Raw genomic sequence first — 12,201 nt, 5'->3', positions numbered from 1 at the left:
TTTAGTTTACTTTATGCTGTAACCGGGAGGTGGTTACTAGGATTGCATGTTTATGTTTAACGCACTTAAGTTTTGAAGCCAATTTTCTTTCCTTATTTAAATTGCTGTTTGAGTCTTGATGGTTTATTGGTTTTACAAATAGGTCATGGCAAAATTTTTAAAAATCCGTAATTTTCTTTTATTTTAATTATAGTCTGATAGCCTAGTAGTGAGGGTCGTGACAGTGAGCCTTTCACCGGATTGCGAAGCTGTGTTTTCAGTTGAGTGATGCGACCATAGGATGGTTTGCCATAGGTGTTAGCAAGCATGGTCCATGCATCATAGGCAGTGCGTGCAGTGCCAATAAACGGGATTAGAGATGGAGACAACGATCCAATAATGATGTTAAGAATAAATTGGTCCTGTCGTATCCAGGCATGATAGGTAGGATTGGCAACCTGAGCATTGGAGGCTGTAATGATGCGATCAGGACATGGGTGAGAGCCATCAATGAAATCGAGCAGATCATGACCAGTGAGGAGAGTCGTGAACTGGAGACGCCAGGAGAGGTAATTAGAAGAGGTCAGCTGCAAGGGCGCATGATCGGCAACATTGAAGGAGATGGGAGTGTTTGGGGCAGCAGCTGGATGGTGTTTGTAGCCATAGATGTGACCGTCGGAAAAAAAAATTGGTAAAGGTGGGGCGGCGGCGGCTAGGAGCTAGGGTTAGTGGAGTAAGAGGCTCTAGATATCATGTAGAAGCGTATGAGAAAATATATTCTGATATTTTACAAATGAATGATACAATGTATATTTATGCAACCTAAAGAGATAATGATAAAAGGAAACAAATATACAAAGATATGCACAATATATATTCCAATAGTTTGTTTACATATGTTCGGTAGCAACTGTATTGTTACGTAGTATTAATATGGAAAACTATTATACAATTAAAACTATTTGCAGTATTAATACAATTAAAATATGACATCATATACATATATGTGTATCATCATGATCTTTATTTTTTCACGTATGTTCAATACAAGTTGAATTATTAAATAGTACTAATGTAGCGACATGTGGTACAATTAAGACTAGTTGCAGTTCTAATGCCTTGCCCATTGTAGAATTTACACCCTACAAAATCTCCAAAAAATATAGTAAAAAGTGTACGGGGACCTGATCTAGGTTTTTCCATCGGAAGTTTGTGTCGCCGATTTAGAAGACAAAACCCATGTTTGTAAAGGAGAAATGGATCGCCGCTTTATAAAGATTAAGCCCTTGGTTGGAAAGGAGAGATATCTCCAAAATCTCTTAATGATCTCATCAATGAGGACAATACACCGCCGCAAAAGTGAAGAGCCGGCCGAAAGAATCGATGGAGGGAGAAGAAGAATTTTGATGGTGAAAGTGGAGAGAAAAACTGGAAGTATTCTTTCTTAAAAGTTCGAAAATACCGTAACAATGACTACTGAAAATCATCTATTTTTCTCATGGCTATTGATACCAATTCAATTCGTGGTTTCTTTCTTGAGGAATTTGATAAGGAGGACTTGACGTGCGTGTTTACGATTTTAAATAAGTAGATTTTCTTTGAGAAGGTTTCACGAATTTATACACGTGATACAGATCAATCTAACTTATATCTACAATAAAAAATACTTTGACATAAAAATTAATATTGTTCATGTGTCAGGTCGAAAAGAATATCCGTCTCACTAAAATGATTTGTGAGACCGTCTCATACGAGTTTTTGTATTTTTTAAACTTTTTTTTAAGTTAATAGATTTTGTAGATTCTAATGTTGAAATGCAATGGGGTACATTAAAAATCAAATTCAAAAACTGGATGGAAGGACAAAAATTATATATAAAAAAGTTTGTTGTTACCTATGATGGAGAACCCGAATAAATCTAGCTGCATCAATACTACATACACAATATTATCTTGCAAATTTTAGAAATGGTGGGAGATGTTAAAATATTATAACCAATTTTACCTCAAAAACCATGAGCTGAATTTACTAACAAATAGTTTAAGGGCACAAGTGGGAATACATATTTTGTCACACCAAAACAGTTTGCATATTGATGTAAATAGGGGTGGCATACCATATCGTACCAAAAAACGCATACCGTATACCTTATATCGTATCAAAAATTACGGTATAAAAATTTTTTATATCGATACTGTACCAAAAATTTCGGTATACCGATTTTCGATATACCAAAAATTTCGGTATATATAACTAGCATACCGATTATACAGAAATTTTATGGTATACCGAGATTTCGGTACTGTATCGATATATGCAGTCTTATACCAAAAAAAACCTTATATTTTTGAAAAATTACAAATTTATTGTTTAAAAATGTTATATATTTTTAATTTTTTATATAATATTTCGGTATATCGATATATCAGTATATACCGAAATTTTTAAATTTCATACCGTTACCGTATCGAAATCTTCGGTATACCAAAAATTCGATATTTTTCGGTTCGATAACCTCGATATACCAAAAATTCGATATTTTTTTCACCCCTAGATGTAAACATGCATATTCTAATGGTTGATTGGAGTTCTTAATTAATAGGGGTAAGTATCCCCTTAAAACATAGCACCGAAGTTCTTAAAATCGAACTAGTCGAAATGTTTTTTTTACATATCGAACTGAACAAATTTTACTAATAAAACTGAGTAAACCGGACCAATAAAAATCGGTGATTCAAGTTAGGAACCAAATTAATCGAAATTTTAAAGAAAATTTTAAAAAATAAAGTTCAATAATAAAATTTTAATATATAAATTGATTAGATCAATTCATTTTTTTTTATTGGAAACAAATAAATTTATGTCTATGTTTATTGTCTAATAAAATTTAATTAGAATTTTGTAATATATATTACCTAAATCGAATTTAACTGATTTAATAGAACTTTTAAAGAGGAAAAAATGTAATTTTCGAAATAATTGAAATAATTCGGTTCAATCAATTATTTCAATTGAACCGATATTTTACTCACCCTATCAATTATTTCCATTTTAATTCAGAATTACGTTTTTATTTTAAAAAAAATTCAATTAAGGTAGTGTTTGCAACCTCTAAAAATAAGTGATTATAGATTTTTCCTTAGAAAATTTGTTAACAAAAAAATTCATAATCACTTATTTATAAAAGTTGTAAACACTACCTAAATCGGTTGGATTTCGGTTATTGTCATAACAAAAAAATGTAACCGATTTTTTAAAAATTAAAATTAAAATAAAATATCTGTGTAGGGCCATAATATTGTGGGCTTTGGGCTTTGTGAGAGGCCCAAGATGAGAAATCGATCTTCTGTGGCTTTAAATCTGTGTGATGCATCTCTTGCCCTAGCTTTTTGGTGGGCAACTCCGACGAGAGTGATTCGACAACACAACAAAGGAGACAGGTTCTCTCTTTTTTTCCATTTTTTATCTTCGATTTTAGCTGGAACTATCATGAACCCCAAATCTTCAGCTATAATGGCTTTAGCGATCGAAATATCCTCTCAGCCTGTAAATGAGCGAGCTAGTGAGTGGCCTTGCAATCAAATTTTGTGCTACAGGTAGCTCGAAAATAGCAAACAATTATTATTTGCTACAGGTTCTTTTCTAGACTTCGGAGGCCAGAGGCGTTCTTGTCATGTTTTTCATGTTTTTAGGTTTGCAATTTCAACGAACTGATTTCCATTCATCTTTGTTTCTGCTTCGGATGTCACATATTGTCATTTACGTGCCAATTGCAAAAGTTTTATTGTGTTGTTTCTCGGATTTTGATGTTGGGAATGACTTGGTGGGCATTTGGTATTTTTTTCCCCCCTTGATCGATAATTGGTTTTGGCCTTGGTGGATCAGCTTAAATTAAAGTCTCGGGAGAGATCTGTGTTCTGGTTTTGCTTTGTGCTTCTATACATCTGCTTGTCAAAAACAGGATTTCTCAAAGAAAGGTTTTTTTCCAAATCTTGCCCAAAATATTTAATACCCATGTAAAGATGATATTTTTGGAAGTTTTGTATTTCATGGGAAAGTATCTGAGTAGAACCTTGATTTTCTACTTAAAATAGTACCCCAAAACAAGAAGTTGGATATTCTTTTATTTTGAAAAATCTTATTGATGAAAAAATTGAACCATACCTTCTTTAAGGACCCAACGTTTGATGTTTGACTCAGGCTATGAGATTAATCTCAGGTACGACCCTGGTCTCAAATTCTGTTTATTGTGTGACAAGACCTTGGACGTAACACAATCATGACAGAGAACACTGAAATTGAGGACCAGGTTGATCTTGATGATGACAATTATTCTGAAGAGGATGAAGAACCCATGGAAGATGAAGGGACTGGAGACGGTGGTGAAGAAAATGGTGAAGAGCTCCAGGACACTACAAGTGATGATGGTAGGAAGGATCATTCTCCCTTCCATTCACCGGGGAATGATCTAAATGATAATAGCATCAAGCCTGTGGAAGATGTAGAAAACACTGATCAAGATCATGAGAAATCGAAGCATGCTCAACTCCTTTCTCTTCCTCCTCATGGTTCTGAAATTTTCATAGGAGGACTTGCTCGTGATGTTTCTGAAGATGACTTGATGGAACTTTGCGAACCATTTGGTGATGTTTCCGAGGTCAGTAATTTTGCAACCAAAACTTTTGTGGGTTGATAATTATGCTATTTTCTTTTCTGCGTGTTCTTTCTTTTTCTTATTTCTTCATAAAATGGCAGATTAGAGTAATGAAAAATAGAGATACTGGTGAAAGCAAGGGCTTTGCCTTTGTCTCCTTCAAAAGAAAAGATGAAGCACAGAAGGCTATTGAAAAATTATGTAACAAAGAGTTAAAGGTAGAATTTGACTCTTTTATCTTTAATCTTTTGGATTTGTTTTTGTAATGTAAATTTGCCCTACCAGTTCTAGTTTTTGGTTAGTTCTTCTTTCTTAACGGTCATTTGTCTTACTGCAGGGAAGAACATTACGTTGTTCGCTGTCTGAAACTAAATACAGATTGTTTATTGGTAATGTACCTAAAGGTTGGACGGATGATGAGTTCAGAAAAATCATTGAAGTCACCGGTCCTGGTGCAGAAACAATAGAACTCATTAAGGTCTAATATGGGTTTTTTAATGATTAAATTGTCAACATATCAATTTGTGAAGGCGCATTTATTTCTCATGAGCTGTGCTTATTTACAGGATCCTCAAAACCCAACTCGTAATCGAGGTTTTGCCTTTGTGGAATATTACAACAATGCTTGTGCTGATTATTCTAGACAAAAATTGTCTGCCGTGAGTTTTAAACTGGAAGGAAATACACCGACTGTCACATGGGCGGATCCAAAGATTACTCCAGATCATTCTTCTGCTGCTGCAGCTCAGGTATCACCTCAAATGTCTGACAATGCACCATGTGTTATTGTTTAAATTATGGAAATTTGGAGCTCTTTGGACTTATAGTGATGTAAAGGATTTTGTGTGTTTTTGATGCCTGAACTCTAAATATTGAAAATTGTTGTTTTTTAGGCTGTGGTGTATTCTAATTCTGTCATTTATTGTAACGATTGACCTTTATATGACCTTTATATTTCAGTGACTAATCAAAGATGGTGCATTTAGTTATGGTGTAGTTACAGAATAAGCTCCATGTTGAACCAACACTCGATGAGGCATGTAAATAAGTTGGGCGGGACTCACGGGAGTGGTACACAAAAAGTTGTGTAGCTTATGGTGAAACTATTTCATGTGTAATGAGTAATGACAGACTAGCTCCATCTCGAACCAATGTCCGACGAGGCTTGAAATTAAATCGGGTGGGACACAAAAAGTTGGTTTTAGCTTATGGTGAAACTAGTTTTGATCAAACTATACTCACAATGCATACATGGATTTATTATGAGCAAATGGGAACTATGTTGTGGTTGCCCCTTGATACAGTTATATTCATTTTAGATTTGAAGTGCAGTGGACTCCATCGTTAAATTATCAATGTATATTGTCAGCTAAATCCGATGAAGCATTATGCATGTTATGCTATGACGTGTTCTTCTCCCAACATGCTTTCTTAGTATTGTATATTTAATGGCTCGTGTCTCTTTCTTTTGGGTAAATCTGTTGCTGATTTTGATTGATGGGGAAAAGCATGTGGCTTGATTCTCTTGCCAAAGTGTTTTCAACTCAACGCCATATCTTGATCTCAAGTTTACCCTCCAAGTTTCTCCTGTCCACTTTTCGTCTTGACGCTAAAGCAAAGTTTTTATCTTCTCTTTCTCATAACTTAATGGTTTTATAGCTTTACTGCTGCTCTTGAAGTTTATTATGGTATTACTACATGCTTTTCTATACGCTATAAAGTTCTACTTTTTATTATCTCTTTTGAAAATAGCTCAATGATTGTACATATAAAACAACTTTCATTGAAATAATTTTATCAAGATTTCACTGTTCATTTTTTGCAAGGCAGAATATGATGATGTGAAATAGTCCCATCCATTATTGAATGCCATTGATAAGCCGATTAGGGACAGTATACTATTTGTCTGCTGTATCACTGTGCCAAACATGTATTTTTGTTGTCTCAGGGTACATTTTGTGGATTAATGGGATATTGATGTAATTGATGTTTTGAGTATTGAAAATTTCGAGGTGATTGATTAAACAATGTTAGAAGATAGTTAATAAACTGATTCTGTTCTTTTATGTTTAAATTATTTCCATATTTCTCTGTAGTTTTGTTGGGAAAAATCTGAACTTTGATGGTTTAACTCCTGTTGTTTTATTTCAATGTCCTTGATTGTTTTTCAGGTCAAGGCTCTCTATGTTAAGAATATACCTGAAAATACACCAACTGAACAATTGAAGGAACTCTTTGAGCGCCATGGGGAGGTCATTAAGGTTGTTATGCCACCAGCCAAAAGTGGTGGGAAAAGAGACTTTGGATTTGTTCACTATGCGGAAAGGTCGAGTGCTTTGAAAGCTATCAAAGACTCGGAGAAGCATGAAATTAATGGTTTGTTCTAACATACTTCTTATCTAACCAGATATTGGCTTTGAAATTCACTACGAATGAGAAAAGTCGATTGTTGTCTATGAATTAATTCTTACCTGAGCAGTCAGCAGTTGGATGAAAGTAATAAATTTTTTTATTGGAATTATATGATCATAAATTATGAAGTTTGCATGTGCACTAGCATGCTCTTGAATTAACTAAAATTTTGCTTGATCGCTTTGCAAGCATAAGATGGGGTTGAATTATTTATGAATGAACTCATCATGAGCATCTCTGGTTTGACGTACATAAATGAACATCTTATCAGCCAATTGACCTTATTACAAGGTTGTAATTTTAGAGTTTTGATGCCCATGTTATATTTCTAATCCCTTGATGGTGGAGATATGAGCTTGAACTTAAAATGAATATCTTCTGTGTGATTGGACTTTCATTGCTAATTCTTGTCAGTATTATTTTCTATATGTAGAATTTTGCTCCTTAGCCATTTAACTTTTTATAGATTCTTTTCTTTCAATATATATTTAAAGTGAAAATGTCGTTAATTTCATTGTTGATGCTTATATATAATATACACAGTGAGAGATCCTTAGACTAACACACGAAGAAACCACTGAGATGCCCATGTAATATATTTTTCACAGATTGGAACTCCTCTAGTTCATTTAACTTGTTTTAAGATCTTTTCGACCCCATCGTTTAGGAACCTATATCGATCCATTTAAAATACAGGCCAGCTGTTGGAAGTTGTTCTTGCAAAGCCTCAGGCTGACAAGAAGTTGGATGCAGCCACTCCTCATAATCCCTCACAAGTTCCTAACTACATTCCTCATCAAGGATATACTGGTGTAACCATGAACCCTTATGCCCCAATCACTTCTGGATTTCAGCAGGTAGTCATTGAACCTTTTGTTTGCTTTATTTTGTTATATACTGGATGAATTGCTTTTAATATGCTTGAATGCCTCGTAAGCCTATGATTTACGGAAGGGGACCAATGCCAGCGGGAATGCAGATGGTGCCAATGGTCTTACCTGATGGTCGAATCGGATATTTTCTGTAAGTTTCTCATGTGTGGACTTTCATGTGTAAGCAAAACAGCTTCCTCATAATCAGTAATTATCTATCTGTGTTTTCGCAGCCAGCAGCCTGGTGTATTGATGCCACCAGCTGTGAGACCCAGGAGGGATGATAGGAGTAATAGTGGCCGAGGAGGACCTGGCAGTAGTAATGATGATAGTAGTCGAAATAGACGGTACAGACCTTACTAGAGGTGGGGGCATACTGGTTTATGGCACTTGCCTCTTACAGCCATGGGAAAACTGTAATGAATCATATAAGTTAGTGATTAGAAAACTATGGTAGAGCAAACTTTTGTTGGGAGAGGTTTACTGGAATAATTGAATTATCCTGTCTCCGTTAAATACGTTATCGAGCGTTCGCGTTGTGCTTTTGAAATTGTGCAGTATCAATATTTGTCACTTTGGTTCTTTTTGAAAACAACACGAGGAAACTATGGTCAACAGACTCACTGAAGTATTGAAACGCATGGGAGAGGCTGGGCGATTTTTGAAACAAGTGTTGAGCCTATCATACTAGACGTGCATTCAAGCATTTTGTAGTTTGTTTTAACCAACTGTTTGTTGATTCATATTGTGGTTTTGTCCTTGACTGAAAATTGACCATGTTAGTAGTTTTATTCAACATTCAAGAACCTGCCAAAGTAAATTTCATTTTAAAGTTATCCTGTTATTAAATCCATTTTTCAGAAAAGTTAACAGTTGATGGATTCATATATAAATATTTTTTATTAAACTGCTTCCAAAATTGTATTTGGATAATGATGATGATGATGATAATTTATAAACTTATAAAAAAATTCATATAATGTATAATGCAAATAGGTGTATATATATATAATATATTATAGTTATAATAATATAAGAAAAAATAGCTTCATTAATTTTTATATCATTCTATTCTATTTCAAAAATCCACAAATTTTTCTTTACAAATGAGTTCATTTTCCAAATTGGATCCACACTTGGAGTCATGCATGCATGTTTGACTAATGAGATTAGATGACTCTACGGCTTCTTTCAAGAAATCAAAGCTCTTTCCCTCCATCATTAATTACACCAACGATGGCTTTTGCTCTTTCAGTTTCCCCACATTATTAATGTTCTGATCACACACTACTACAAATATATACTACCTACTTATTCATTTCTCCGTATACTGATCAACATGGCTGGAAAGAATGCTAAATCACCCGCGATTGGGATTGATCTGGGCACCACTTATTCATGTGTAGCCGTGTGGCGGCACGATCGTGCGGAGATCATACCAAATGATCAGGGGGACCGCACAACGCCGTGTAGCTTTTACTGAAACTGAACGTCTCATCGGCGGTGCCGCCAAAAATCTCGTCGCCATGAACCCAACCAACACTGTTTTTGGTGAGATACTTATAATGTCGTTTCTTGTTTCATCTTTGATATGAATGTGATGTTCTTCGGTGTCTGTTGTCTGGTGCTCATGTTTGTGATTAAGTTAATGTTTTTTCCACACAATCATAACTGATATGTGTGCTTCTTTTGGTCGATCAAAAGTCAAAACCACCTGATTATATGTATAACTCTCTCGCTAGAGAACAGAAGGAAAATGTTTTGTCCTCCTAATTTGGTTTGACTGTTTTCGTTGCATATATAATCCATTGTGCAGATGCTAAGAGGTTGATTGGTCGAAGATTCAGCGATCCTTTGGTTCAGAGTGATGTGAACCTCTGGCCTTTCAAAGTCATTTCCGGCGCTGGTGATAGACCCACGATTGTAGTTAACTACAAAGGTGAGCAGAAAAAATTTGTAGCCGAAGAGATTTCTTCCATGGTCCTCTCCAAGATGAAAGAAACTGCCGAAGCTTTTCTTGGGGTGCCAGTCGAAAATGCAGTCATTACGGTACCTGCCTACTTCAATGATTCCCAGAGGCAAGCGACCAAGGACGCTGGAAGCATTTCTGGACTCAACGTCTTGCGTATGGTTGTTGAACCAACTGCAGCTGCCATAGCATATGGTCTTGACAAAAAGTTTGGCAGCTCTGATGAGAAGAATAATGTGCTTATTTTCGACCTCGGGGGTGGCACATTTGATGCTTCTCTTCTCACTGTGGAGAATAATGTGTTTAAGGTGAGAGCCATAGCCGGTGACACCCATCTTGGAGGGGAGGATTTTGACAACAGAATGGTCGAGCATTGTGTTGAAGAGTTCAAAAGAAAGCACAAAAAGAATATAAGCAGCAACCCCCGAGCTCTGAGGAGGCTAAGGACATCTTGTGAGAGGGCGAAGAGGAATCTATCTTCTGTAGCGGAAACGACTGTAGGAGTCGATTGTTTGTATGATGGAATCGATTTTGACTATAAAATAACTCGTGCAAAATTTGAGGAACTCAACATGGATTTATTTCAGAGATGCATTAAAGCAGTTGAGGAATGCTTGGATGATGCTAAGATGGACAAGGAAAGTATCCACGACGTGGTGCTTGTTGGCGGATCTACTAGAATTCCAAAGGTGCAACAAATGCTACAAGATTTCTTTAATGGTAAGGCGTTGTGCAAGAGCATTCATCCTGATGAGGCCGTGGCTTCCGGTGCAGCGATTCAGGCAGCAGTATTAACTGGACAGGGCAATGCAGAGGTTCAAGATATATTGTTATGTGACGTCACGCCTTTGTCCCTAGGCGTGCATGTCCGAGGAGATGCTATGAGTGTGGTAATACCAAGAAACACTGCTCTTCCTTCCAAGCAGGAGAAACAGTTCATGACATGTTATGACAACCAAAGCACTGTGCTGATCCAAGTGTTCGAGGGTGAAAGGGCGAAAACGACGGACAACAATTTGTTGGGTAAATTCGAGCTCACTGGCATTCCACCTGCTCCGAGGGGTGCAACAAAAATATCAATCTGCTTTGATATCGACGCTGATGGAATCTTAAATGTTTCTGCCGAAGATCAAACAACTGGGAATAAAAAAGACATGACAATCATCAATGACAAAGGCAGGTTGTCTACCGACGAAATTGTGAGAATGCTGCAAGAAGCCGAGTTTTTCAAGGCCGAAGATGAGCAACATAGAAAGACAGTGGAGGCCATGAATGCTCTAGAAAATTACATCTACAGCTTGAGAAGTAAAATTAAAAATGACAAGAATTTTGCATTGACATTGACAATTTCAGACCAGAGGAAGATGGAGGTTGCCATTGAGCATGCAAAGGAGTGGCTGGACGGCAACCAACTGGCCGGAGAAGACGAGTTCAAGGATAAAATGAAAGAACTAGAGAGCATCTGCGACCCCATCATTGCAAAGATGCATTTCAGTGGAACTCATGGTCCTAAGATTGAAGAAGTTGATTAATTAAGGTTCTTATTAAATGTATTCTATTATGCAAACAACAAAGATTTCATGGTTTGTCCCAAGATTCTGTTTTAATCATGTTATGTTTATGTGAAATTTAATGAATGAAGTTTAAAATTATTGATCAGTTCACTTTGATAAGGATAATATTACATGTACATGGAGAGCTAAGTAGTAGGAAGCCAAAAAATAAGTACTTTTGTTGAACAGTTGAACTGAGCATTTTATAATCCTAACAAGTTTACACAATAAGTATTTGGTGATCATTCATGCATCATGCATACATATTCAATTCAATTTATTATAAAATACAAAGTGTAATTACATTTTGGGAAGATTTAATAATTACTCTACTTAACCACTATTAGAGGAGTAAAAAATAGGAAACGTACTTTTGGTGATGACATTCATTATTTATTTACAAATGGGTCGTGACATACGTGGGGTGCGTAGGAAAATATTTGTGCATCACAAAATCTGAAAAGTCATCCAGAAAAAAATTGCAGTAAGATCAAATTTTTAGATCGGAATATTATTTTCAAATTTACGCAAATTAAATATGTATATGTACCAATTACAAGTTTGGGTTCCACTTTATTACTATAATATAGAAGGTATAATGTCATCCGTGCTCAGACTCGCACAAACGTGATCACAACGACCTCTATAGCAATTATTTCATATTATTTTCATTTTATAAAAATGATTAATCCAATTTACTATAGAAATAGATTGCAATCTATTACAAAATCATTTTAAAATTTAATTTTTTTTTATGTGGAA

The 12,201-nt window shown here is 35.6% G+C and overlaps 1 protein-coding gene and 1 pseudogene across 3 annotated transcripts; both read left to right on the top strand.

Moving 5' to 3' along the window:
• Nucleotides 1-3,370: 3,370 nt before the first annotated feature.
• Nucleotides 3,371-8,484, top strand: LOC140864445 (heterogeneous nuclear ribonucleoprotein Q-like). Of its 3 annotated transcripts, none has more exons than XM_073268637.1 (9): nt 3,371-3,419; nt 4,199-4,636; nt 4,735-4,851; nt 4,971-5,111; nt 5,200-5,382; nt 6,805-7,009; nt 7,742-7,902; nt 7,983-8,068; nt 8,151-8,483. In XM_073268637.1, the coding sequence occupies exons 2-9, from the start codon at nt 4,259-4,261 to the stop codon at nt 8,278-8,280; spliced, it is 1,401 nt and encodes a 466-aa protein (XP_073124738.1). In that variant the 5' UTR covers nt 3,371-3,419; nt 4,199-4,258; the 3' UTR covers nt 8,281-8,483. The 3 variants fall into 3 exon arrangements, with proteins under 3 accessions (XP_073124738.1, XP_073124740.1, XP_073124739.1); XM_073268639.1 differs by lacking the exon at nt 3,371-3,419 and adding an exon at nt 3,433-3,575 and having other exon boundaries at nt 8,151-8,484; XM_073268638.1 differs by lacking the exon at nt 3,371-3,419 and adding an exon at nt 3,444-3,671 and having other exon boundaries at nt 8,151-8,484.
• A 772-nt stretch (nt 8,485-9,256) lies between these two features.
• Nucleotides 9,257-11,418, top strand: LOC140862913 (heat shock 70 kDa protein 4-like; annotated as a pseudogene).
• The last annotated feature ends 783 nt before the right edge of the window (nt 11,419-12,201 follow it).

Source organism: Henckelia pumila, chromosome 4 (assembly GCF_033568475.1).
Source record: "Henckelia pumila isolate YLH828 chromosome 4, ASM3356847v2, whole genome shotgun sequence".
Lineage (NCBI taxonomy): Eukaryota > Viridiplantae > Streptophyta > Magnoliopsida > Lamiales > Gesneriaceae > Henckelia > Henckelia pumila.
This window is presented reverse-complemented; position numbering and strand designations above follow the sequence as displayed.